This window comes from Sciurus carolinensis, chromosome 2 (genome assembly GCF_902686445.1).
Source record: "Sciurus carolinensis chromosome 2, mSciCar1.2, whole genome shotgun sequence".
Taxonomy (NCBI): Eukaryota; Metazoa; Chordata; class Mammalia; order Rodentia; family Sciuridae; genus Sciurus; species Sciurus carolinensis.
This window is the reverse complement of record NC_062214.1, coordinates 13,088,047-13,110,928: the sequence shown is the minus strand read 5'-3', so window position 1 is coordinate 13,110,928 and position 22,882 is coordinate 13,088,047. Positions and strand designations below refer to the sequence as shown.

Genomic DNA, 22,882 nt, shown 5'->3' with positions numbered 1-22,882 from the left:
GGACTCTCTCCCTCTCCTTGTGCTCTCTTTGGATTTGGAGTCAGGTTCTGCTCACCAGGTAAATGGGCTGCATGGCCGACTCTATCTTTCTGGGCTGGGGACCGGCTGGGTGAGGTGGGAACTCTCTGTTCCTTAGAGACTTGCCAGCTCTCATCCAGCAAAGGTGGGTTCTGGATAAATCACTCTCCAGCCCATCCCTGATGCAACCGCCCAGGGCTGGTGAGTTTAGAGCAGGGGTTCTCAGGCAGGTATGGTGTGCCCCCCGCCCCAGGGGATACTTGGCAACGTCTCGGGACATTTTGGACTGTCACTGTTGCGACTGGCCTCTGGTGGGTAGAAGCCAGGGATGACGCTCAACACCCAATCACACACAGGACAGCCCTGCCCCCACCCCCAGAGAATTCTTGGCCCAAGCTTCCCACAGGCTGAAACCCCTGCTTTTGGGGCTGGGGGTTGAGCTGTGCCTGCTGTTAGAACCTAGACTTTCCAGGAAATCCAACTTTGGGAATTTAGATCTTCCTGGAGAACTCTTCCGTCACCACGGGTTCCCTTTCCCCAACGAGGGTGTTCTTTGCACTTTGAAAATATTTACTCATCCTTTGCACTTCTTGACGGAAAAACCCTCTTTTTAAAAATGACACTGTGGTTCTGACACTTCCAGCGTTTTGGAAGACAGCGGTGCCAACCGCAGTCCCTGAGGAAGGTCCCGAGGCAGGGCAGAGACCTCCCCGCTTGCGCTGGGGAAGGGGCGCTCCTTCCCACCTGCCTCCCCCCGAAGGCCCTCACCAGCTCGGCCAGGACGGGCAGGAAGATGATGATGGTGGCCGTGTTGCTGGCGAACTCAGTGAAGAAGGCGACGACCACGGTGATGAGCAGCACGGCCAGCACCGGGGGCACGCTCTCCAGGGGGTGCAGCTGCCCTCCGATCCACGCCGACAGCCCCGACTCCTGCGGACGGGCACAGCCTTCACGCCAGCGCCCGGCTGCCCAGAGAGGGCCCCCTTCACAGATGGGGACTCCAGGCAGACAGGCAGGTGGCCAGGCTGGGGGCGCCGTCGCAGCCGGCCACTGCTCCTCAGGCTTCACGCCACACTCTGCAAGCCAGGGGCCAGAACCCCTGGGTCCCCCATAAAGTTCTGTCCCCCTTGGTTCTAGCACCGAGGGGGACAGACCCCTCCTAACAACTCTTACTCCTCCAACAACGGTGATTAACTATCAAAATATTAACCATCGCTTATGCAAAACATTCATTAGTGTTATACTATTATATAATATATTAAAATGTCATATATATGAAACATGTAATATGAAACGGATGACTATATATCTCAAAGGCAGCACAATCAATAGAATTATTAAGAATAAAGATATTTGTGATCGATAATAAGGATGCTTCTTATAACAATAAAACAAATACTAACATTATTAACAATGTACTGCTATTTACTGTCATAAGAATTGTCATACTGAGGCTTTATGGGGCCAGGTACCTGCTATATCGTTACCTGTTGACTCCTCCCAACTGTCTTGAAAGGCAGATTTTATTGTCCCTGTCCTACAGGGAAGGGGGCGGATCTGAGCCTGGAAAAGTGTTTGTGGCTTGCTCGCGCTCTGCCCCCCAGTAGTGCCTGAGATTCACATCTGAATTCATAAGCCGACGTGCTTCTCAAAGCTCCCCACGCCCCACCTTCCTCTGGACACACTAGTCTGTCACTTCACCTCTTAAATAAGGGCAACACCCAGAGCTGACCACAGTCCTCCAAGCCCAGGAAGGAAAGGAAGAAAATCCCACGGTCCCCTTAACCGCCACGCTACCAATGCTGAATTGTCGGGGTGCTTTCTGCCGACTTCTCTAGGAACCACCCCAGCCACCAGTATGCAATCTGCAGTGCCCCCCACTCTGCCCACCCACCTCAGACGCATCCTTGAATCGCCCTGCCCAGCCCTCTCCTGACTCAAAGCCAGGTCCAGCCTGCTCCACGCCGCCCCCTGGCGGTGCCCACAACAAAGCTGCAAGGTCTCCCCTAGAGCTTGTTTTCTTGCCAAGAATTAGAGGTGGGTAGAATTGAGGAACTGATCAAGGCAGAGCTGGATTAACCCCCTAACCTTTAGAATCAGACGTATTTCTGCCAAAGTCCTTTTACCAACCCAGTATCCTCGGGTACCAATTCACGTTTTGCCAAAGAAACTTTGCCCATTTTCATTCATGTTTAATAGAAATTTCACTGCTGGTTCAGAACGTGAGACTTCATGATGGGTTCTAGCATACAGCTTTGTGTTTATTTACATGAATAAAATAATACACTTGGTTGTACAATGTGGCTTTAAATTTACCTTCAATGCATGAATAATAAATGCTTTAAAAAATGTATTCATGGTAGAGAGGTCCTTGTAAAATCAGGGTGCTTCTCCCCCCCTGCACCACAGCCTGGCATGGCCCTCGCAGAAACCCTGCGAGGAAAGAACGGGGCCGCTGGCTGTCCCACAGGTGCAGCTCCGGCAGACTCCGCAGGCGGGTGCAGCTAAGTGGAGAGGGTGGAGAGGGGACGCTAGGGCCCTGGCTGAGGACGAAGCCTCCTGCCTCTTGGCCTCCGAGTGCCCGGCTTCCTGCCAGCGCCCCAGCAGCCACCTAGGTCCTGGGCTCAGCTCCTCGCAGGAGGGAGTTCTGGCAGCTTCCTGAGAGAGGAAAACCCCCAGCTCCCTGGGGTTCTGCTGGGGACACTTTAAAGGGACTTCACCTTCCCATTCCCATTCCTTTGGAATCGGAAGCTCTGTTTCCTAGGAAACGCACACCCGAGTGCTCCCAGGGATGCCCGGAACCAGCGATAGCCAAGGTCAGAGGCGGCATGGCTGGGGGTGAGAGAAGGACAGGGTGCTTCTCAGTGGAATCCTTCCTGTGTCATCCTGGTCAAGTGGCTTGACCTCTCTGTGCCTGACTCCCTTACCTGTAAACTGGGGACGACGGTGGCCGTCCCGGAGTTACTGCCGAGGGAAAGGAACCCGTGTATAAAGTGCCTGGAAAAGTGACCAAGCACCTGGCGAGTGCCCAGCGCAGAGGGATTTGCCAGATGCCAGAAGTGGCGGGACTCAGAGTCACCCAGTGCAGAGGTCAAACTGTGTTCCTTGGTGGCCCCAAGAAGACGTGGGGCCACCGTGCAGGATGGGAGGAAGGGAGACTGAGCTGGCATGATAAGCCCCTCTTCCCCGCTCCCTACTTCAACCAGACCCGCTTCTCTATATAGCCCTGAACAGGACTCTCAGGCACAGGACCAGTGGCTTAGATTAAGGGAAGGAAAGCAAAGAGTGCTGTATGCGCATGTGTGAACCCCAATTCATCGCCACATTTACCAGCTGGGTGATGTTGGGCGAGTTACTTAACATCTCTGTTCCTTGATTTCTTTAAGTGATTATGGCTTGTACGAGTACAGGTAAAACAGTCCCTGTACAGACTAAGACTGAACATGGTTTATTCTCATCACTTAACTTATTACACCATACAGTGCTTACTTAGTGCGGGCACTCTTCTAAGTACCTTGCTAAGATCAACCCGAGCCTCGTAACGACCCCTGACCTGGGTAATACACATCTCCACTTTATGGTTGAAGACACCGAGGCACAAAGAGGGTACGTGATTTTCCCAAACAAGTGAAGTGACTTGTCGGAGTGACTCTGATTGGAATCTGGATCTTAGCCATTCCGCGGGGCCCTTCTCCCACATGGTGACCTGCAGTGGGAAGGGACTTCTAGCAGGGGACAGGGATTGCGGGGACGCGTTCCTGCCCCCTTTGACTTGGCTTCAGGCTCCTGGAGCTGCGACCTGCTGGCCGCAGTGATTCTACGTATCCGAAGGCCAAGAACAAGGCCAACCTTCCCCGAGACGGTCAAACATGCACAGCAGTAGCAGCTGGCCTGCGCCTGGGCTGTGCTGGTTCTCTGTCAGGGACTTTCCCTATCTTGTCATGAATTTTCAAAACCGTCTTATAGATCCTAACAACCTGTTTGTTGAGCATCCCTTCTGGATGCCTGGACCAGAGGGGGTGGGACAGGCATGGTCCCTGTCCCCATGGAGCCTACATTCTCCTAAGACAGATCACCAATAAGCAAATAAACACCCAGGATCGGTTAAAGGGTAGATGTGGTGCAGGGCGAAGAAATATGCAGAAATATGCAGGGCGAAGAAACGAGAGAGAGGAATCAAGGTGGGGACCACTCTAGTCATGGTGGCCTGAGAGGTCATCTTGAGGGGTTGAGACATGGACATGGAAATCTCAGGAAGAATTATCAACAGAGAAAGGTTGGTGCAAAGGTCCTGGGGTGCAAGTGAGTCTGACATGGCTGAGGAACAGCAAGCAGTCAGAGGGACAGGAGAGGGGTGAAGAAGGGGGAGAGGCGGGGGCTAGCATCAGGTGCCCAGCCACGCGCGGCCTTGTGTGCAGGCCTGGGAAGTCTTCGGATTCGTGTGTACATGTGGGGGAAGCACACCATTTTGCCACAGACCCGAGCTCTGTGTGCACTAGGATCTGCCTCCAGCTCGGGGACTCAGCCCTGGGGAGGCCGCAGGCCCAGCCTCACCTGGGCTCCATCCAAGGACCTCCAAGCCTCGGGTGGTCTGGCTGCAGCCCGGTAAGGCACTGGGCAGGGCCAGGACCCGGGATGTGCCGTGCATTCCAGTCACTCCTGGGCTGGCCTTCGGCTGCCTGGGGACAGGATGGTACCAGCAGAGGCTGGGGGAGAGGGGCAGCCACCACACAAAGGCCCTGTTGAACAGAAACCCCGGGCGGCTGCCCAGGCCTGGGCTGAGAGCCAGCCTGGCCTCCCTGGCAGCCTAGTCCCCATGGAGCAAGGACTCCACCACCGTCCCAGCCTGAGCCCAAAGGCTCCAGGTGGCAAGGTCATCTCTCCCTGTCCCCTGCCTCGGGCCAGGCTGGGCTCAGAACGCTGTGCTGAGTGACACCGTTTCCACTAACTGCTCCTGACTGCCAGGCACAGGGGCGACGTGTCTGGCTGTGCTCTAAGTGCCCCCCACGTTGACTCGTTTCATAATCGCGATGGTTCTGACAGGTGGTATCACTGTTACTCCCATTTTACAGGTGCAGAAACTGAGGCCCAAAGAGCTTTAGTAACTTGACAAAGAGCAAACGTTAAGAAGTGGAAGATCTCAGCTTCCAGCCCAGATGATCTGGTTCCACTGCATTTCACACCAGACCTGAGAACAAGCAGCCTCCTCCAGGAAGCCTTCCCTGATACGCCCCCAGTAGGAGGCAAAGCGAGAGAAGTCAGACAAGCGCAAGTTCAAACCCAAGCCCTGCTCTCAGTGAGCCATGTTACCTGGGATCGGTCACTTAACCCTCTGGTCTTGTAATTCCTAAAATGGAGACCAACAAAAGTACTTGTGCTCACGGTTATTTTGTTCTGTCTGGATTCTGCACCACTGTGCGTGTGTTTCTTTTTAAGGAATAAAACTTTGATTTCACGAAGGAGCCCGTGGTGGAGACCCCGCGTGGAGGCCTGGCTGCTGCGGCCCCGGGTCCTGTCAGCTCATGTCCACAGATGATGGAGGCGGGGATACCAAGGCCTGGCCACGGCGGACCAATCAGGACGCCTCTGTGGGCGGGGCCTCCCCCAGCTCCACCTCTACCTCTGCCGTCTCTCTCCCTCCACACTAGTGACCCGAGGCCACCAGCGAAGGACCTGCTCCTCGCCAATCAGTGTGGAATCCCCTTCGTCCTGACGCTGTGACGGAGGAGGGAGTGAGATGCTGGGATGTGGCCCTGCTTACTCTATGCCTGGGTTCATTATTCTCTTACTTTCCTTCCATTATTCTCTTACTTTCCAGTAGAAGAAGGAATTTGATCTATAATTTCTAGATGAGAAAACTGGAGCCCAGAGAGGTTAAGAAACCTGTCCAAAGAACCCCAGTGAAGAGTGGCAGAACTCAGCCCCCAAGCCTGGTCATCTGAACCATATATACTGTCAACAGGTGTCCTGCCCGGGGACGCGACATGAAACTAAAGTTAAAATTGAACTGGACAGAGAAAGCACGATGAGAAGTATTCTCAGGTTTTCTCTGCCTTCGTTTCAGAACAATCCCTAACCGCTTGCGGAGTAGGACAGGGCGGAGCTCAGCATGGCAAGCTGCGCACGAGTCTAGGTGAGCCTTCGGCCTCCCTCGTCTCTGCAGCACAGTGAGGAGGCAGGACCCAGGAATCAGAGGTGGACCCCGCTCCTACGCAGAACACTACTTTATGACCTTGGGGAGTTAGTTGCTTAATTGTCCCACATCTCAGTTTTCCTTCCTGTAAAATGGGGATGGAAGCATAACCTTCCTCTTGGGGTCAGCGTGAGGATTAAATTAGATAATACAATAGAGTTCCTAGAGGCTGCCCTGCCTCTGGACAGGGCCCACTGACCATGAAGCTGCATGGCTCTGGGAGTGACACCTCCTGAACTGCATGGTCTGTGGCCATTTGCCTGAGCCCCGTCCATCTCTGTGCTCACGGAACCCTCTGGAACAACACTGGTAAGAGCATTAATGAATTACTGATAATCTAACATGCATACCCCAGGGGCCAAGAGCATACACTTCTAGACTCCTTGGATTCCCATCCTGACTCCCCAACTGTGTGATCTTAGGCAACTTGCTTGACCTCTCTGTGTCCTAGATTTCATGTCTACAGAATGGGAATCGTCCCTCTTCTGCCTCACAGCATCGTCGGGAGCTCCCGTGAGTTAACCCTCGGACGGCGTGTTGGAGGGCCTGCCGTCGCTCCTCTGCTCTCACAGACCCTCGCGTCCGGACAGCCACCCGGCGCTCCTGGAAGCTCTGGATCTTACCTCATTCCTCTCTCTCTGCGGCACTGGGTACCGAACGTGGACCCACGAGGTCGGGACCCAGATTGTCCCTGTTCTGCAACAGGAAGCTGGCTGTGCCTGCAGGGCCCATTCCATCCCCCGCTGTCTGGAGCTGCAGCGGGGACCTGCCCACACATCCGGGCCAGCGGCCCCGCGGCTCCCGTGGCTCTTACCTCACAGCCTTTGGCCATGGCGAAGCCCCCGCCCAGCAGGAGGATGATGTTCCAGGGTACCGTGTCCTGCGCCTTCTTCCAGGTCAGCAAGGGCTCCGTGTCCGTGTTGGGAGCTGGGCAGAGAGAGGGACCAGCACAGGCTCAGATTGCTCTGCCTGAGGAGGGGGCCACCAGCCCTGCAGCCCCTTCTTTGTGGGGACACTCGGGCCCCCAGGAAGTCAAGGTCTTGCTGTGGAGAAGCCCTGTGAGCATCATGATGGGGGGTCAGAATGGAAGTAGCTCACAGGCTGCACAGCCTGAGAATGTTCTGGAACCAGTCAGTTCACAAGCCGGCCATCACTGAAATCTCCCAACTGCCCTTTGGGCTAGGTGCTGGTTTTGCCCTCGTGTAAAGCGGAAAGGGCCTTCTTTGATTCGAACATGTACAGAAAGGGATAACAGAAGAAGGAACTTGAGAAAAATGAAGCCAGGAGTGGCTTTGGCCCATGGAATCACGACCTGGCTTTTGTTTCCTCAAAAGCGCTGGCAAGTTGCAGTGGTTGGCGGCAAGCTCTCCTGACCATGGGTGGACAGCGGGCACCTCAGGCTTCCAGGCCATCCCTGGGCGGCAACTGCTCTGTCATTGTGACCAGGCAAGACGCCGGGGACAGAAGGGGCAGGGACAACAGGGGCATATATCCAGCAACGCTGTTTACAGAAGCAGGTGGGGGCTGGACCTGGCGCGTGGGTCGCCGTCCCATCCCTGCCGGCAGAGGCCTGGAGACAGGCGCTCCTGAGCCTTGGCTGACCCCCAGTCCCCGCAGATGCTGCCTGAGGCAGGGTGGAGCTGGAGACCAACAGGGGCATTTCCGTGAGGCTGACCTCTGCGTCCCCAGGGTCTAGAACAGGGTGACTCTGTGAGTATTTGTCAAATAACCAGGCGGCACTGAGCCTCGCGCCTGGCGGGAGCAGATGCCCCTGGAGGGGAGGCGGCGGGCGCCGGGCCTGTCTGCTCAGGCAGCCGTCGATGTTTTCCTTCTCGCTCCAGATTTTCACAAACTACACAACGGTTTGCCTCAACAAGAGTTTGCAGCCAGAAAATAAAAGCAATAAAAGTTGCTTAGTAAAACCCTCCACCAGGACAATCCTCCCTTGGGTGTCGCGGGCTGCCTGGAGATTCTTGGACCAAATGCAACACGCAGTTAATCCCAGAATTGGAAGAGGTGCCCGGAGGTGGCAGGAGGCCCAGCCCTCTACCCGGAGGTGAGAAAGTAGTATTTCGTTAGAGAGGAGGAGGGACCTGAAGAAGCAAGCCCCTGCGCGAGGTGGCAGGTGAGAGCAGGAGTCGGGAGGGGAGGGCCCGCCAGCGGCGCTTCGACCCCTGCCACCTGGTACGGCCACTGGCCTGAACTACTGCCCTTTTTATTATTTTCCTGTCCAGCCGTGCCCGGCCACTCTTCCCTATCAGCACCGGCTCCCGCCGCTGGCCCAGCTCCACCTGGCTGGTGCTAGAGCTGCAAGCGCAGGTTGGGATTAGCTTGGAACCTGACTCTGCAGTTCACCAGCTGCGTGACCTGGGTCGATGACTCCACCTCTCTGAGCCTCAATCTCCTCATCTGCAAGGTGGGGTGAGAGCACTTCCCTGGAGACTCGGTGCTGAGGTGAAATGTGCCCAAGTGTGCAAAGGGCTGAGCCCCGGGGCAAGGCCCAGCGCGAGCCCTGGTTCCTCCATTGACAAATGTGCCCTGAGGGCCTGCGTGTGCCACCACTGCTCTGGACACCAGAGACACAGAAGGGCCAGCAAGGAGACGGCCCCTCTCCTGGAGAACTGCATTCCAGAAAATTCAGCGAGGGCTTCTCTGGGGAGCTGGCATTTGGGCAGAGCCCCAGCGGGCACAATGGAGCAAGCCAGGTGGCTGGCCCTCTGGAGGAAGAGCCGTGGGAGCTTCCACCCTCTCGTCAGCCACAGCACAGGCACGTCAGCCGACCCGCACTGCGGGCGGACCAGAAAGCGGGAGAAGAAGAGCGGAAGAGCGGGAGATGGAGAGTTGGGTACAAAAGGAAAATCAAAGTTGCCCGGCTCCACATCCTTCTTTAAGCTAATTGGGTGACTTTGGTCAAGTTACTCTCTCTCCATGGACACTGACCATTAGACCACTCTCTCAGGCACCACCCGAGTCCTGAGGGTTGAACACTTCGAAGTGTCACCTCAGCCAGTCTGCATGGGGCACCAGTGCCCAGGGGAGAGCAGCGCTCGGGGGCCCCCTCCCTGCCCACCAGGCAAGGCTGGCAACTCCAGTCCAGGGCCCTCGGTAAGGGGGCACGCTGGCACTCCACGGACCAGGCTCCACTCTGGGTGCCTCAGCGCTACTGCCACTGGCCCACGTGGAGTTTGCTTTGTGATTTGAATTGGGTATCGACCTTCCAAACCAGGGGGATTTCATAGACAAGCCCAGAATTTTTGCTTCTTTTGGAAATCTGACCAGATCGTCCTGTTGTCTTGCATGCTGGCAGTTAGTGGAAACTGAGTAACATCTGCCTCCGTGAAGTCCTTACTTCACCAGGATGCCAAGCTCCTGTCCCTTGTCATCGTTCTCTGCTGCCATTTTCCTCAAGGGGCAGAAACTGTTCTCTGTATCTCAGATGTGGCAGGAAAGGTGGCACAGGAGAACCAGGTGCTTCTGGGGGCACGTTTCCCCGCACCGACTGCTGTGCAGGAACGTCACCTCTGTGGGTCTTAGATCTGCAGCCCTGATCTACAAAACCACTAAGAGGCAGAAGCAGACGGCTTCCAGGGGCTCCCTCCTTGGCAGAGAGGAATCAAGGGCAGGAGAGCACAGGAACTGAGCGGAGGACCCCCGGAAGACAGGACCGCGGGGACCAGCCATCTGCGTCATGACGCCTCCCGCGGCCCAGCCAGAGAGAGCACGGGGCACTGAGGAGTGCTCAGAGCCAGGGTGGACACCTGGCCGGGAGGTCATCCCAGTGTGGCCCGGAATCCAGGATGCCATCAGGTGGCCTCTGGGGGAAGGTCCGCCCGAATAACAGGGACCAACCAATTCTTACCCTTATTGTGGGAAGCAGAGCCCCCTGGGAGAGGAACCTGCTACAGCAGGCGAGGGAGCGAGGCGAGAGAGGCGCCCGCGGGGTCCTGGAGGAAGCCAGAGCTGGGGGAAGCAGGTGTCCCAGGGGTGACCTGGCAGAAGCCAGGGGCACTGGTCCAGGAGGGAGCAGCGTTAGGCAGGGCTGTGAGCTATAAACCAGCAGAACCCACAGCAGAGCAGAAGCCATACGCAAGCAAACACCAAGAAGCAGCAGAAACTGCCGAGGTCCAGCAGCCAAGGCCAGAAATGTTGCGTGAGCTAAGCAGGCCGGGGTCAGGCCGGGGTCAGGCCGGCGCGGAGCCTCTCAGCTGGGTCCACAGGGTCCAGCCAGGCCACAGCTGCAGGGGCCCTGAGGACACCTCGCCTTCTGCTTAGCCTTCACACGAGCTGGGGAGCTGGGACTGGCCTGCGTGACTGTCTTTCTTCCCCAACAACAGCAAACAGTTAGACCCTGACCCCTGACCCCTGACCCCTGGCCCAGAGCCCATTCTGCTGCCCGAGGCAGAGACCAGGCTTGTCATAGCCTCCACCCAGGTGGCAGGTGCGGGTGCCGCCTTCTGGCAGACATCTGCTGGACACCCAGTGGGGTCACGAACTGGCATTTAGGCCAGCCTGTGGACTCCCAGTTAGGGGCATGTGGTGATTTTCTTAAAAATTGGATTTGAATGTTGTTTAGTTTCTGGGCAGAGGGGTTGGACACGGTTTTCAGAAAGGGCCAGAAGGTAAATATGTTTGGCTCTGTGGGCCAGGAGGCAACATCAAGGCCATGGTGTAGGTAATTACCTAACTAAAGGGAAAATAAATCTCCAAAGCCTCTCAACTCTCTTGAGGAAGTGCAAACCTTTCTTTACAGACACTGAAATTCGAATTTCTTGTTCACGTGTCAGGAAATACTTTTCTTTTGATTTTTTCCAATCATTTGAAAACGCGAACACCGTCCTTAGCTCTCGGGTTGTACGAAGCAGCCAGTTGCTGGGTCTGGCCCCAGGGCTACGGTTGCAAACGCCTGTCTTGGAATGCCACCTCGGGCAGTCCCAGGTCCCCAGACAGTGCTGTCACACTGCAGGGGGGACATGCAGGATCACTTGGTCAGGACAGTGGCTGCTCCGGGTCACTGGTGCCATGTCCCATGCCACAGTCCTCGCAGAGCCCACAAGACCCCAGCCTTGCCCATCTTACCTTTGAGGTCAAACCACCATTTGAGAGAGGGTCTCTGGGACGGGAAGAAGAACAAGATGATGACAATGGCCACACCGGTGACAGCATCAGAAACAAACCTACAATGAGAAGGCCCGAGCATGTGACCCTGGGCTTCTCAGCAGGCTTGGTTTGGCAGGCTTGCAAGTGAGGATTTGTGGAAGGGAATTAGCCCGCTGTGAAGGGGGCATTGTTGGTGGCTGGGCCCTGGATGCCGCCTGCACTGCGCCCAGCGTGAGGCCACCGCCATGGATGCAAAGGCCTTTATCCCCAGCTCCCTGGGGCATTGAGACTTGCTTGAGCCAAACGAATGCTTATCCTCCCGATTCAAGGACCCTAGGAGCAGGGACTTGGCCACAGAGGGAAGAATCTGAGAGTTGCAGAAAACTGGGGTCCACGGAGCCCCACGACTGGCCCACCCTGGGCTCTGCGAGAGCCCCCTACGTGTGTATCCAGCACAGGCCCGAGCTCCTCGGGAACGGGACGCTCCCCACCTCGCAGCCCAGAGTCACCCCCACACCCCCTCACCCCCTAACTGCCACCTTTCAGGCATCCACAGAGGGTCTCGGGGGAGCTGTGCAGATGTGAGGCCCTCGGGACAGGCCTGGGCTTCAGAGGAGGAAGAGGGGCCGTCAGAGAGCAGACCAGCTTGCCCAAGGCCAGACCCTGGCCCTGGAGGATATGAGGCTGAGCTCAGTCACCGGCTCCAAATTCAGTGACCCCAGAGCCTGTTCCTAACGAGAGCTCTCTGGACTCACAGGTATAGAAAGAAGAGTATTCAGATAGCTAGGTTTTGCAAAGGGGGCCAGTGTCCCCACAGTCAGAGAAACACAAATAAAAACTAATACAATCCCACTCCTCTGCTAAGAGACTGTCAAAGCGTAAAAGAGGAAATGAGGCCGGGGAGGGAGTTCGGGGTGGGAGGCCACACAGGCCTAACCTTCTGGAAGACCACGGGGAACATGCTACAAATGTACCCGTGAGCACCCCTTTATGGAGTTGCTCTACTTCTAGGAGTTCACCCCCAGGATAATCAGACTCGTACACACAGACCATGAGCAGGATGGTCATTACTGGTAAGACAACCGAGGAGTTTTGGCAGAGACGGATGTGCTTAAATTAAGTGTGTTTCATCCACATTACAAATAATCTGTGTCTGTTTAAAAGAAGATAAAGATAACATCGATTTTTATGGATCAACATAGAAATAGATACCTTGTAAATGACAAAAAAGTAGAAAGAAAGCAAAGTTTCATTTGTAGTATTGGATATAATTCAATGAGGAACTCATAAATAAAATAAGATCCTCCCACACTACAGTATATTTTGAGGTGCTTAAAAAGAATGAAGTGAATCAGAAATAGCAAGTTGTTCAGGATCATATTATTGCATTTTCCAATCATTTGCACAAGTACGTACGTGTGTATATTGACATATGTGTATGTATCTGTAATGTCACCAACTGTTCACTGTGATTGTCCTGGGGAATGGGGCCAAGGGTCGTTGAAGGGCAACTAACTTTTACTTTTTCAATTTGGTCTTGTGAATTTTTGTGAGGATGCATAATTTTTCTAATGAAAAAAGAGAAAAACATGACAATATGTTTACTAGGATTATATTTGTTTAAAAAAATCTCATTTCATTGGAGTTCTTTTAGCTAATTGTCACGTTTTATTGTTTTATTAAAGTGTAATTAACATGTAATATCATGATAATGATAATGGATAATGGATCCATGATAATGTAATATATAATATGACGTATTCAAAGTCTTGGGTACAATTCTAAGAGTTTTGACAAATGTATTCAGCCCTGTAACCAGCCACCTGACCAAAGTGTAGAACAGATTCTGAGCAGGTTTTTTTAAAAATCAGAAAAGATGTCTCTCAGAACTGGAGCCTGAGATTCTAAGTGATTTTCACTTTCTCCGTGTTGTTGAAATGCTTATAACATCCATTTTTCATCTGAAAAAAAATTAACAAAATACCTACATTCCAGAAAAATAAAAGAATGACAGGAGTCACCTCTTAACTCCATGAAGTTACATGTTTCTGCCTTAAAACAACCTTCAGTAGATCAGTTTTATGACCCAAGTCACAGTGAGGACTTCAAGGCTCAGAGCGGGAGGTGTCTAGAGCCCCCTGGTCCAAGGTGGCAGCGGCCAGCCTGGTGTGGCTGTTGAGTCCTCCAGATGCAGCAAGACCACATCAAGACGTGCTTTAAGTATAGAAAACACACACTAGAGCTTGAGGATTTAGTTGCAAAAAAAAAAAAATCTCATGTAATAATACAGTTAAGTATCACTTAAGGGCAGGGAGACCCTCTGAAATGTCATCAAACAATTTCATCACTGCAAACATCACAGAGTGTATGTTTACACAAACTAAACTGCTATGACATCATTGGGTCATATAACCATATGGGACCCCCCTCGTATGCTGGTCCTTCAACTGAAATGTCATTATTTGGCACATGACTACATATACAGATTGTATAATTTATAAAGAATATTATTAATATTATTTTATCTGTTACTTTATTTTTTTGGTACCAGGGATTGAACCCAGGGGTGCTTAACCACTGAGCCACACTGCGCCCAGACCCTTAAGGCCTTGCTAAGTATCTGAGGCTAGCCTTGGATTTGTGATCCTCCTGCCTCAGCCTCCTGAGTTGCTGGGATTACACGTGTGCGCCACCATGCCCAGTTAGGTGGGTATTGAAAAAGCAAAAAACAAAAAAACATTTAAATACATTTTTATCATCCAAATCTAAACTCTTTGGGGAGGGAAAGAGAGAGCATTAATAATGACACGATTAAATAAGACAGGGGTGTAAACCCAGACACCGGGGTCCTGCCTCTGCAGCCTCTGCGGCTCCACATGCCCCACCACCACCCCCCTGCTGGCCTGCATCCCGTGGGTCCCCAGAATCTCACCCGGGGGTGAAGAGGCTGGCCCAGCCAGGGATGAACTTCGGGTCCCGGAAGAAGAGGAGGATGGCGAAGGCACAGAACAGGACGAAAACGGCCTGCTCGGCAAACCTGTGGCACAACAGGCAGGCGCGAAGTCACCCTGGGTTCCGTGACAGCGGCAGGGGCGGGGGACCCAGGCAGGCGTCCTGCCTCTGAGGAAGCTGAAAGGCCTCATCCACCCCCAGGGGCCTGGGAGCGGGACGGAGGCTGCGGCTGCAGCTGCTCCCGTCCCAGGCGCGGCTCCCCGGGGATCCTGCCTCAGCTGCACGCACCTCCTCCCCAGTGGCTTCCGTCAGCGTCACAGGGACCCACAGGAAAAAGGAAGGAAGGAGGAAACAGACAGACACTGCAAAGCAGAGAGAAAAGGGAAAGAAACGTGGGAGAAAAGAGGGGAACCGTCATGGAGACGGGCAGACACAGGAGAGGGAGGGGCACGTGCGAAGGGACAGAGGTGGGAGAGACAATCTCCAAATGCTACCTCATAGGCCCACTTCACAGACTGGGGAGCAGGGCCCAGAGAGGGTTAGTACCATGCCCGAAGTCACACAGAAAGTGGTGGCAGAGCCAGTCCTTGGACACAGGCCTGATGAAGCCTAGATCTTTTCACCCATGGGTGATATGCATTAAAGAAGATCCCGGAAGCCACTGGAGAAGGTGTCAGAAAGGGCACCGCAGGTGGGAAGGGGGCAGATCCCCACCCCAAGTCCACCTCGAGGTGCTTTGTGGGTCAAGAGAGCTAACCAGCACCAGGAAGAGGCTGGCAGCGGGAGCCAACGCTAGGCTCCCGGGTCACCGGCCCGATGTCCTCCTGGGGCTCAGCCAGGGCCAGGCCAGGAGGGTCTAACGCCCGCTCTCTCCCACCCCGTTACCCACACACTTGATGGGACCCAGGTTCTGGAATTCCTCCCGGATCACTGCTCGAGCCTTATCCTCTGCATCGGCTCTTAGCTCCGACTTCTTCTTCCTCCAGCCCCTGAAACAGAGAGGCGGTTACAGCAGCCGCTCAGGTGTCTAACCTCCACCACCCTGGCCCCGGCCTGGCCCAGGCACCTCGTCTCTGTTCTCGCTATTGTGAGAGCCTAATGCCTGGGCTCCCGCCTCTGTCTTCCCTTCCTACAGTTGTGTCCCCCGTAACCTGGCTGATCTTTCCTGAAAATATGTAATGGAATTGATCATAGGACTCCCGGGCTTAAAATTCTCTTGTGGATTAAACGGGCACATGAACACAGACGAGTCAATGGGTCACAATAGAAAGTCGATCACCACTGGGAGCTGAGTCTGTGATAAAGCTGGATCTCAGATCAATGTGGGCAAGCGGGCTACTCAGAGCTTGGTGCTGGACATACAGACTGAAGGAAGAGAACCGAGGGTCCAGAAAGCTGGCTAAGCTCTACGGCCAACGCATTTTGACAAAAGTCCCAAGACCTTTCTTTCAGTGGGGATGCAGCAATCTGTCACATAGCTATTCATCCATGTGCAAAAGAATGAATTTGGACCTCCACCTCACACCACATATACAGTTTAACTCAAAATGAACTGAAGAACTAAATAAAAGAGCTAAAACCATAAAGCTCTTAGAAGAAAACCTGGGGGGGGGTACATTTTCATGGACTTGGATCAAGCAGAAGTTCCTTAGGACACCAAAAGCACAAACAACCAAAGACAGATATATTAGACTTCATCGAGCCTTCTTTTACTTCCAGAACATCCCTTGCTACCTCGGGCCCCAGGACCTTTGTACTTGCCATCCTAGTTCCCTGGAATTGCCTTCTTCATTGTGGGTCCCCCGCCTGAAGTGCAAGCTCACCTAGGGCAGGCTCTGTCTCCACCTTGCCTACGGCTGCAACTCAGCAACTCTCACAGTGTCAGATACCTGCCAGGGACTCAGGGGATTGTTGCTAAGCAGAGATGGAGTCAGAGGACTGGCCTGAACCACTCTTACCATGCACCCAGAAAGATGCCCTCTCTGGGCTCCCTCTACCTGCATTTCCTCCCTCAGCCTCTTCTGAGGCCAAGCACAACAGGAGTTGTAGAAACAGGCGTGTGATACAAAGGGACCCTGGTTCAGCCAACACCCTTCCCTCCTTTAGTGGCTACCTGAGCTGAAGCTGGTTTTTATCCTCAATCTACAAGTGAAGAAATTAGAAGTTCAGGGAGGCCACAGAGTTGGCTAGGATGGCACAGGACCATGACCTGAACTTGGGCTCGTCTGAGTTCCAAGTCTGGGCCTGCTTCCCTGGCTGGGACTGGGCTTCGCACCCTGGGCTCTGCTCTCAGGAGTCCTGGAAATCATGAGTCAACCAACACCAGGACTGCGCTCGTTTCAAAGCACTTTACATCTCTACTCCAGAGTTGCTCCTGCTGGTCCCATTTCACAGATGAGCCTACGAAGGCCTGGAGATGAGGGGTGGGGACTGGGTCAGGGACGCCTGCCACCCCAGCTCAGAGCTGCGTCTCCTCTTTCCCAAACTCCATTCTTCCTTCCTCCACCGATGTGCCATATCTGCACACCACCTGGCTTGTACTTACCGAATATTTTCCTCTTAATAGGCTCACCATTTAATTAAAGAAATGTATTTAAGTAGAAAAATTTATCACACCCATAAAGGGGAAGTAAGAATTGCCTGTCGTAAATAAAGGAACCATAAAAACAAATGTGGGAAAGTAAATCACCATTATTACCTTTTGGCTAGAAGCCACGACTGGCTTAAGTCTCTGGGCCTGAAATTCCCTCTTTCTTTGTTCCGAAAAATGTTAGAGAAATTTTAAGTCTTCTCCAGCACCCGGCTGAGACTTTCTTCTTAATATAAGCAGGGTGGATAAGGGAATATTTTCCCCATTATATGATTCAGTATTAATATCGTCCTCAAGCCTCCCAAATTGTGTTCTGTAGCAGGGCTCCCATAGAGACCCTGTGCCCTCCTCTCCTCTGGTCATGAGTGTTTACCTTATTTAGAGAACAATACTATGAATGATTATTAATGATGGGTGACATTAACTGAGGGCCTGGGCACAGCAGGCAGGCCGCCCCACTCCACAGCCTCACACCTTGGAGGTCAAGCCACGAGTATTATGGTCTGGATCTGGGGTGCCTCCCTAAAGCGCATGTGCCAGGCAACGCAGCCATGTTCATCGGGAATGATGAGACGCTAAGGGCTGTCATCCCATCAGCGGGTTAATCCATGCGATGGATTAGTGATTGGAATGGACCACTGAGTGGTAATGGTAGGCAGGTAGGATGCCGATGAAGGAAGGAGGTCACTGGGGCGTGGCCTTGGGCTCTACCGTGTCCCTGGCTCTTCCCTGTGTCTCTCTGCTTCCTGGGGGCCGTGGTCGGGGGGTCTTCCTCTGCGCACCTGCCACCATGATGTTCTGCCTCACCTCAGGCCCAGCGCAGTGGAGAAGACAGACTGGACTAGCACCTCTGAAACTGTGAGCCAAAATAAACTTTTCCTCCACTAAGTTGTTCTCATCAGGTGTTTGGTCCCAGTGATGCGAAGCACCATGCGCAGATGACACGACATGACACCAGCCGACAGCAGCTCTCTCGGCTTCTCAAGGGGAGACGCTAAGAAGCCCGCCCAGGGGGCCCGAGGCTGGGTCCAGCAGTGCACGCTGGCCCCACGCTCGGATCTTCCTCCCCAGCCCGAGGCCGGGAGGATAAGGAGAGGTACCTCAGACTCAGTCCCCCGTACAGGAAGGAGATCCAGAGCCAGCCCACCAACAGGAACAGCAGCATGAGCGGCAAGGCGAAAATGAACCAGGAACCAAAATTCACCACGTCGCACTGTGGAAAGAAGCTGGAGGAGGGCAGGAGGTGAGGGGGCGGGGCGTGCCGAGGTGTGGGCGGGGTCCCAGCAGCACTGCGTCCTGCCCTTCTGACCCCAGGCACCCTCTTCTGCGGGGATGCTGGATTCTGACCTAGTGGACTGCAGGGCACCTGCGGTCACACAGGGGTCTGGGTGAGCCAGTGACCAGGGACAGGCAGGCCACGGTGCACCAAGGCAGGGCCCGGCTGCCACGTGCTCCACACAGTGTCCACGGGAGAGCGCGGCCCAGCAGGCCCAGGCTGGCGCTCTCCTGAAGAGCCGTGATGTTTAAAGCAGAGTTCACTGAAATGGCTTCACGGGAGGCCGCGCAGCACACCCGTGGGCTGCCTCCTGTGCCCCGCACGGTGCCCTCCCAGACCCAAGCCGCGCCCGCACTGGTGAGCTCCCCTGCCCTTCCTCTGCTGCACCGGCTTCAACCTCGGTTTTGTGAGTTTGTCATCAAGCCTGAACGCGTCCGGGGCAACATCACGCCACGCTGGGAGGATACGGGGCACAGGCAGACGCCTGGTGCTTGTGCACTGGAACAATTTTTCCCAGAGAAGAATCTGGTAAGGTGCACTGAGCACACCCCCTTGTCCAGAAATTCTGTTGCTAAAAACATGACTTAAAAAAACAGTGAACAAATGCAGCTAGGAATCTGTGCCAGGATGGTTGGAAAGGAAAAAATAAGTTGTAAAATGACAATACAAAGACACTCATTGGCCTTTTAAAATAAATAATAAATAAATATCCAAGATATAAATATAATAGGCACACAAATGAACAAAAATATTAATAAAGTATATAGTGGGACTCTGAGAGCTTTTTATTTCCTTCTTTTTCTTTATCTGTATTTTCTATCATGAATAAGTATACCTCTGAGAGTAGACAAAAAGAAAAATATTATTCTAAAAATATTAACCTATTAGCAGATATGTGGTCAGTCACATAATTCATAATGACAAAATAATAGTAAAATGAAAACAATCTAAATGCTCATGATCAATGAAGTATGACACTCAGCCAAAACAGGATAATTTATAGTTACTAAAAATTTATGTTTTCTATAAAATTTTAATGTTAAAATCAGCCTCTAAAATAGTACAGGGCTGATGGCATAGCTCAGTGGTAGAGAGCTTGCCTAGCAGATATGAGGCCCTGGGTTCAATCCCCAGGACTGCCAAAAACAAAAATAGAAATAAAACTGTATCAACAGTCTGATAACAATAATGTTAAATATACACACATAATTAATATCTGGACATGACAGAGACTAGAGGGAAGTCTTGTAACAGTGAAATTGAAGGCATTCTGTACTTTTAATTTTTTTCTAAGTTTCCTAAATGTTTTATAGTGTGCTTGTATCATTTCATAATCAAAATAAACTAGTAAGATGTGTTTTAGAAGCAGGACCAAGGATCAGGCAGGGCAGTAATTTTCCTTTTAATGGAAGAGGCTTCCATTTACAGTCTCTCCCTCTACACCAGAAGGTTCAAGTTTGTGCATACAATTTGCATAGATGCAAATGTATTTGCATGTAATTTGCATGTGATTTACTCAAAATCCTGTGTATTTGGCATTTTCACTTAACAGCCCCAGTGCTTCCTCTCTGATTTCTTTTCAAGTTGAAACAAAACTGCTCACATCAGGGCAGGCAGGCGACCTGGAAATTGACTGATCACAACTTCCCTTTCCCAGTTCCCCTACTCCCAACTCAGATCCTGGTCCTGCACCCAGATCCCATGACTTCCTGTCCAGCCCTAGAGATGGACTTCAGCAAACCCAGTGCCAAACACCAGCCTCCCCAGCAGTGGAAGATTAAGAAAACAGAAGGGCCAAGTCTGGATTCTCCCCAACCCTGAAGCAGGACCATCTTGCTGACCCAAACCATGAGGCAGAAGCAGTCCTTGCTGGAAGACTAGAGACCAAAAGGCACCTGGAGTTTGCAGTAAAACTCAGTGGCTTTAAACCAACTGATAAAATGTGGTGCTCAGGCCCCAGACCACACCTCTTAAATCAGAATCTCTGTGGGTGAGGCCCTTTTTTCTCACCTCCCTCAGTGATTCTGAGGCATGTGCAGCTAAGAATCATTGGTTTCTATCATCAGATCTTAAAATGAAAGGAATTTGGGATCTGAGAATATAGCAACCATTCATCTTACCCAGGAGTTCAATAAGGCCAGACGGGTGGGGTACTGACAATTTCTCATGCATGTAACCTGGCGGGGGCGTACCCGGGCAGAGCACTTGCCTAGCATGCCCTGTTCTATACCCAGCACCTCAAAAATGAGCAAAAAGCATCACAGGTTTTGATGGGCCGAGCACCAAGTAGAGGCTAGCCAGCCTTTGCAGCCACCCTGAATGTCAACTGCTGTTAGCTGCTGTTTGCCAGAAGCTTATGTCTGCATTCATGCAAATCAATAATCATATGATTCATCTCCGCTGCAAAAGAACCTCTCAGAATCCTGGAATCTGAAAATCACAGATGCAGCATCTTGGAATACTGAGCTTTTAAACTTCGAGACACTAAAGGCTTGGGATAACCACATGAGGTCGTGCAGTGGAAGAGCCCTTCCCGTCTGTCCTCCCGCCCTGGCCGCCAGCTGCCCTGTCACTGTGGGAACACATTCAGTGGGGGGAGCAGAGCCTGCTCCACTGGGGGCCCAGCACGTGGTGGAAGGGGTCTCTCAGCTCATCCCAGCCACGGACCGCAGCCTCTAGCAGGGGTCTGCTTCTAAAGCATCGTGTCGATCCTCTGTCACTCTCAGTGCCTCCCCATCTCCCGTGGAGGAAGCGCTGGTCCACTTGGGATGCTGCTTGGAACCTTATCTCCTCACACCTCCCCTTCACCCGCCATCTTTTTCTGGATGGGGTCTTGCTATGTTGACTAGGCCGGCCTTGAAGTCTGTTTGAAGCGATCCTCCCGCCTCAGCCTCCCGAGTAGCCAGGACCAGGTGCTCCCACTGCCCTGGCTCTCTCTGGTCTTGGCTGTTCCCTGAGGCTCTCCGGGAACAGTCCCACCCCAGAGCCCCTTCGCAGGCCGATTATGAGGTCTGAAATGCTCTTCTGACCTGTGTCCACACAGCTTCTGCCGTCACTTCCAGGTCTCTGCTCAAATGTCGCCTCAGCAGAGGGGACAGATGTTTCTGAGGACACCACTCTCGTCCCTTCTACCCTCTCACCTGCTTTATTTTATTTCTGGCCACACATATAACATGGATGCTCTTCCGTCTCCCTGCCAAATGGGAGCTCCCGTGGGCGGGCCCATGCTAGATTTTGAGCCTCCCTGTGTCCCTAGAGCCTGGCCGAATTAGGCCCTTGGTACACATTCCCTGGATGCAGAACGAGTGAGGGGACGCGGAGGAGGAGACCAAAGCCCAGGGTGAGGGACGTGGTTACCTCTTGAGCTGGCCCAGCAGGATGAGGTTGGGGGCTGTGCCCGTGAGGGTGGCCGTGCCCCCGATGCTGGCTGAGTAGGGGATGGAGATGAGGAAGCCCTTCCAGATGTTCCTGCGATACTCCTCCTCCTTCTTGGAGTCAGCCGGCAGATCCAGGGGTGCCTCCACCTCTTCAGGGTGGCCTCTGCTTCAAACAACCCAAAGAGAGGCCACTCAGAGTACAGCCAGAGAGACAGCTGGCGGGGATTCGATCCTAGTGGTCTTTCTAGAAGCAAATTCAGCCCAGGCATTGGAAACCCGCACTGTAAGAATTTACCCTAAAGAAATGAGACAGGTGCCTCAGGTGTGGGCGCAGGGAGTTCGCCGTGGCGTTAAATGTCATTTAAATCAAAAGCAAGCTAAAAATCCATCAGAAGGGCCCGGCTAAGCAAAGATGCTTCTCTTTCTGGATGGAACATCTGCACAGGTATTGAGGTGGATGATTTAATGGGTGTTTATTAAGATAAGAGCTCTCTATCACACAGACTCAGCGAAAGACAGTTGACAGCACTATTTAGGTTTTTTTTTTTTAAATATTCATGTTTTGTGAATAGATGAGTGTTTGGTTACCTTTCTGGAAAGTGGAATTATGGATTTTTTTCTCTTTGAGTCTTTATTTGAATTTGCTGGAGTGTCTGTTCTCCTTGTAGAGTTGAAGAGTTTCAAGAAGGAATGAAATTAAGAATTAATTAAGCGATCATGATATTGACATGATTTATTAAAGTAAACAAGTGTCCGTGACACCCCAAGAGGGGAAATGGTGGGTCACATCACAGTGTGAATGGCTAATCAATTTTTAATTTTCAAAACTGCATTTACATGCAAGAAGTAAAATTAAGAGGCAATCAATGAAAAGGTATCAAATTAAAAAGCTTCTTCACAGCAAAGGAAACAATCAAGAACGTGAAGAGAAAGACTACAAAATGGGATAAAATCTTTGCCACCTGCACCTCAGATAGAGCATTAATCTCCAGGATACACAAAGAACTCAAAAAACTTAACACCAAAAACCATAAACCAATCAACAAATGGACAAAGGAATGGAACAGACACTTCACAGAAGAAATATGATTAGTCAACAAATGTATGGAAAAATGTTCAACATCTCTAGCACTTAGAGAAATTAAAATTAGAACTACACTGAGATTCCATCTCACTCATCAGAATGGCAACTTCAAGAACACAAGTAACAATAAGTGTTGGTGAGGATGTGAGGAAAAGGCACACTCATACATTGCTGAAAATTGGTGCAACCACTTTAGAGAGCAGTATGGAGACTCCTCAGAAAACTTGGAATGGAACCACCATTTGACCCAGCTATCCCACTCCTTGGTTTATACCCAAAGGACTTAAAATCAGCA

At 52.4% G+C, this 22,882-nt stretch overlaps 1 protein-coding gene across 3 annotated transcripts in view; it reads right to left on the bottom strand.

The window, feature by feature from the left end:
• Positions 1–22,882, bottom strand: part of Slc13a3 (solute carrier family 13 member 3) — a 67,589-nt gene that overhangs the window by 5,717 nt on the left and 38,990 nt on the right. For 2 of the 3 annotated variants that reach the window (XM_047540873.1, XM_047540870.1), the window contains exons 5-11: positions 21,484–21,669; positions 17,951–18,076; positions 15,154–15,249; positions 14,241–14,345; positions 11,288–11,385; positions 7,026–7,138; positions 787–948 (exon numbers count right to left, since the gene is read on the bottom strand). In XM_047540873.1, the coding sequence (XP_047396829.1) occupies positions 787–948; positions 7,026–7,138; positions 11,288–11,385; positions 14,241–14,345; positions 15,154–15,249; positions 17,951–18,076; positions 21,484–21,669 (886 nt within the window). The remainder of the gene's footprint in view (positions 1–786; positions 949–7,025; positions 7,139–11,287; positions 11,386–14,240; positions 14,346–15,153; positions 15,250–17,950; positions 18,077–21,483; positions 21,670–22,882) is intronic. The other variant, XM_047540872.1, reaches the window with a different exon arrangement.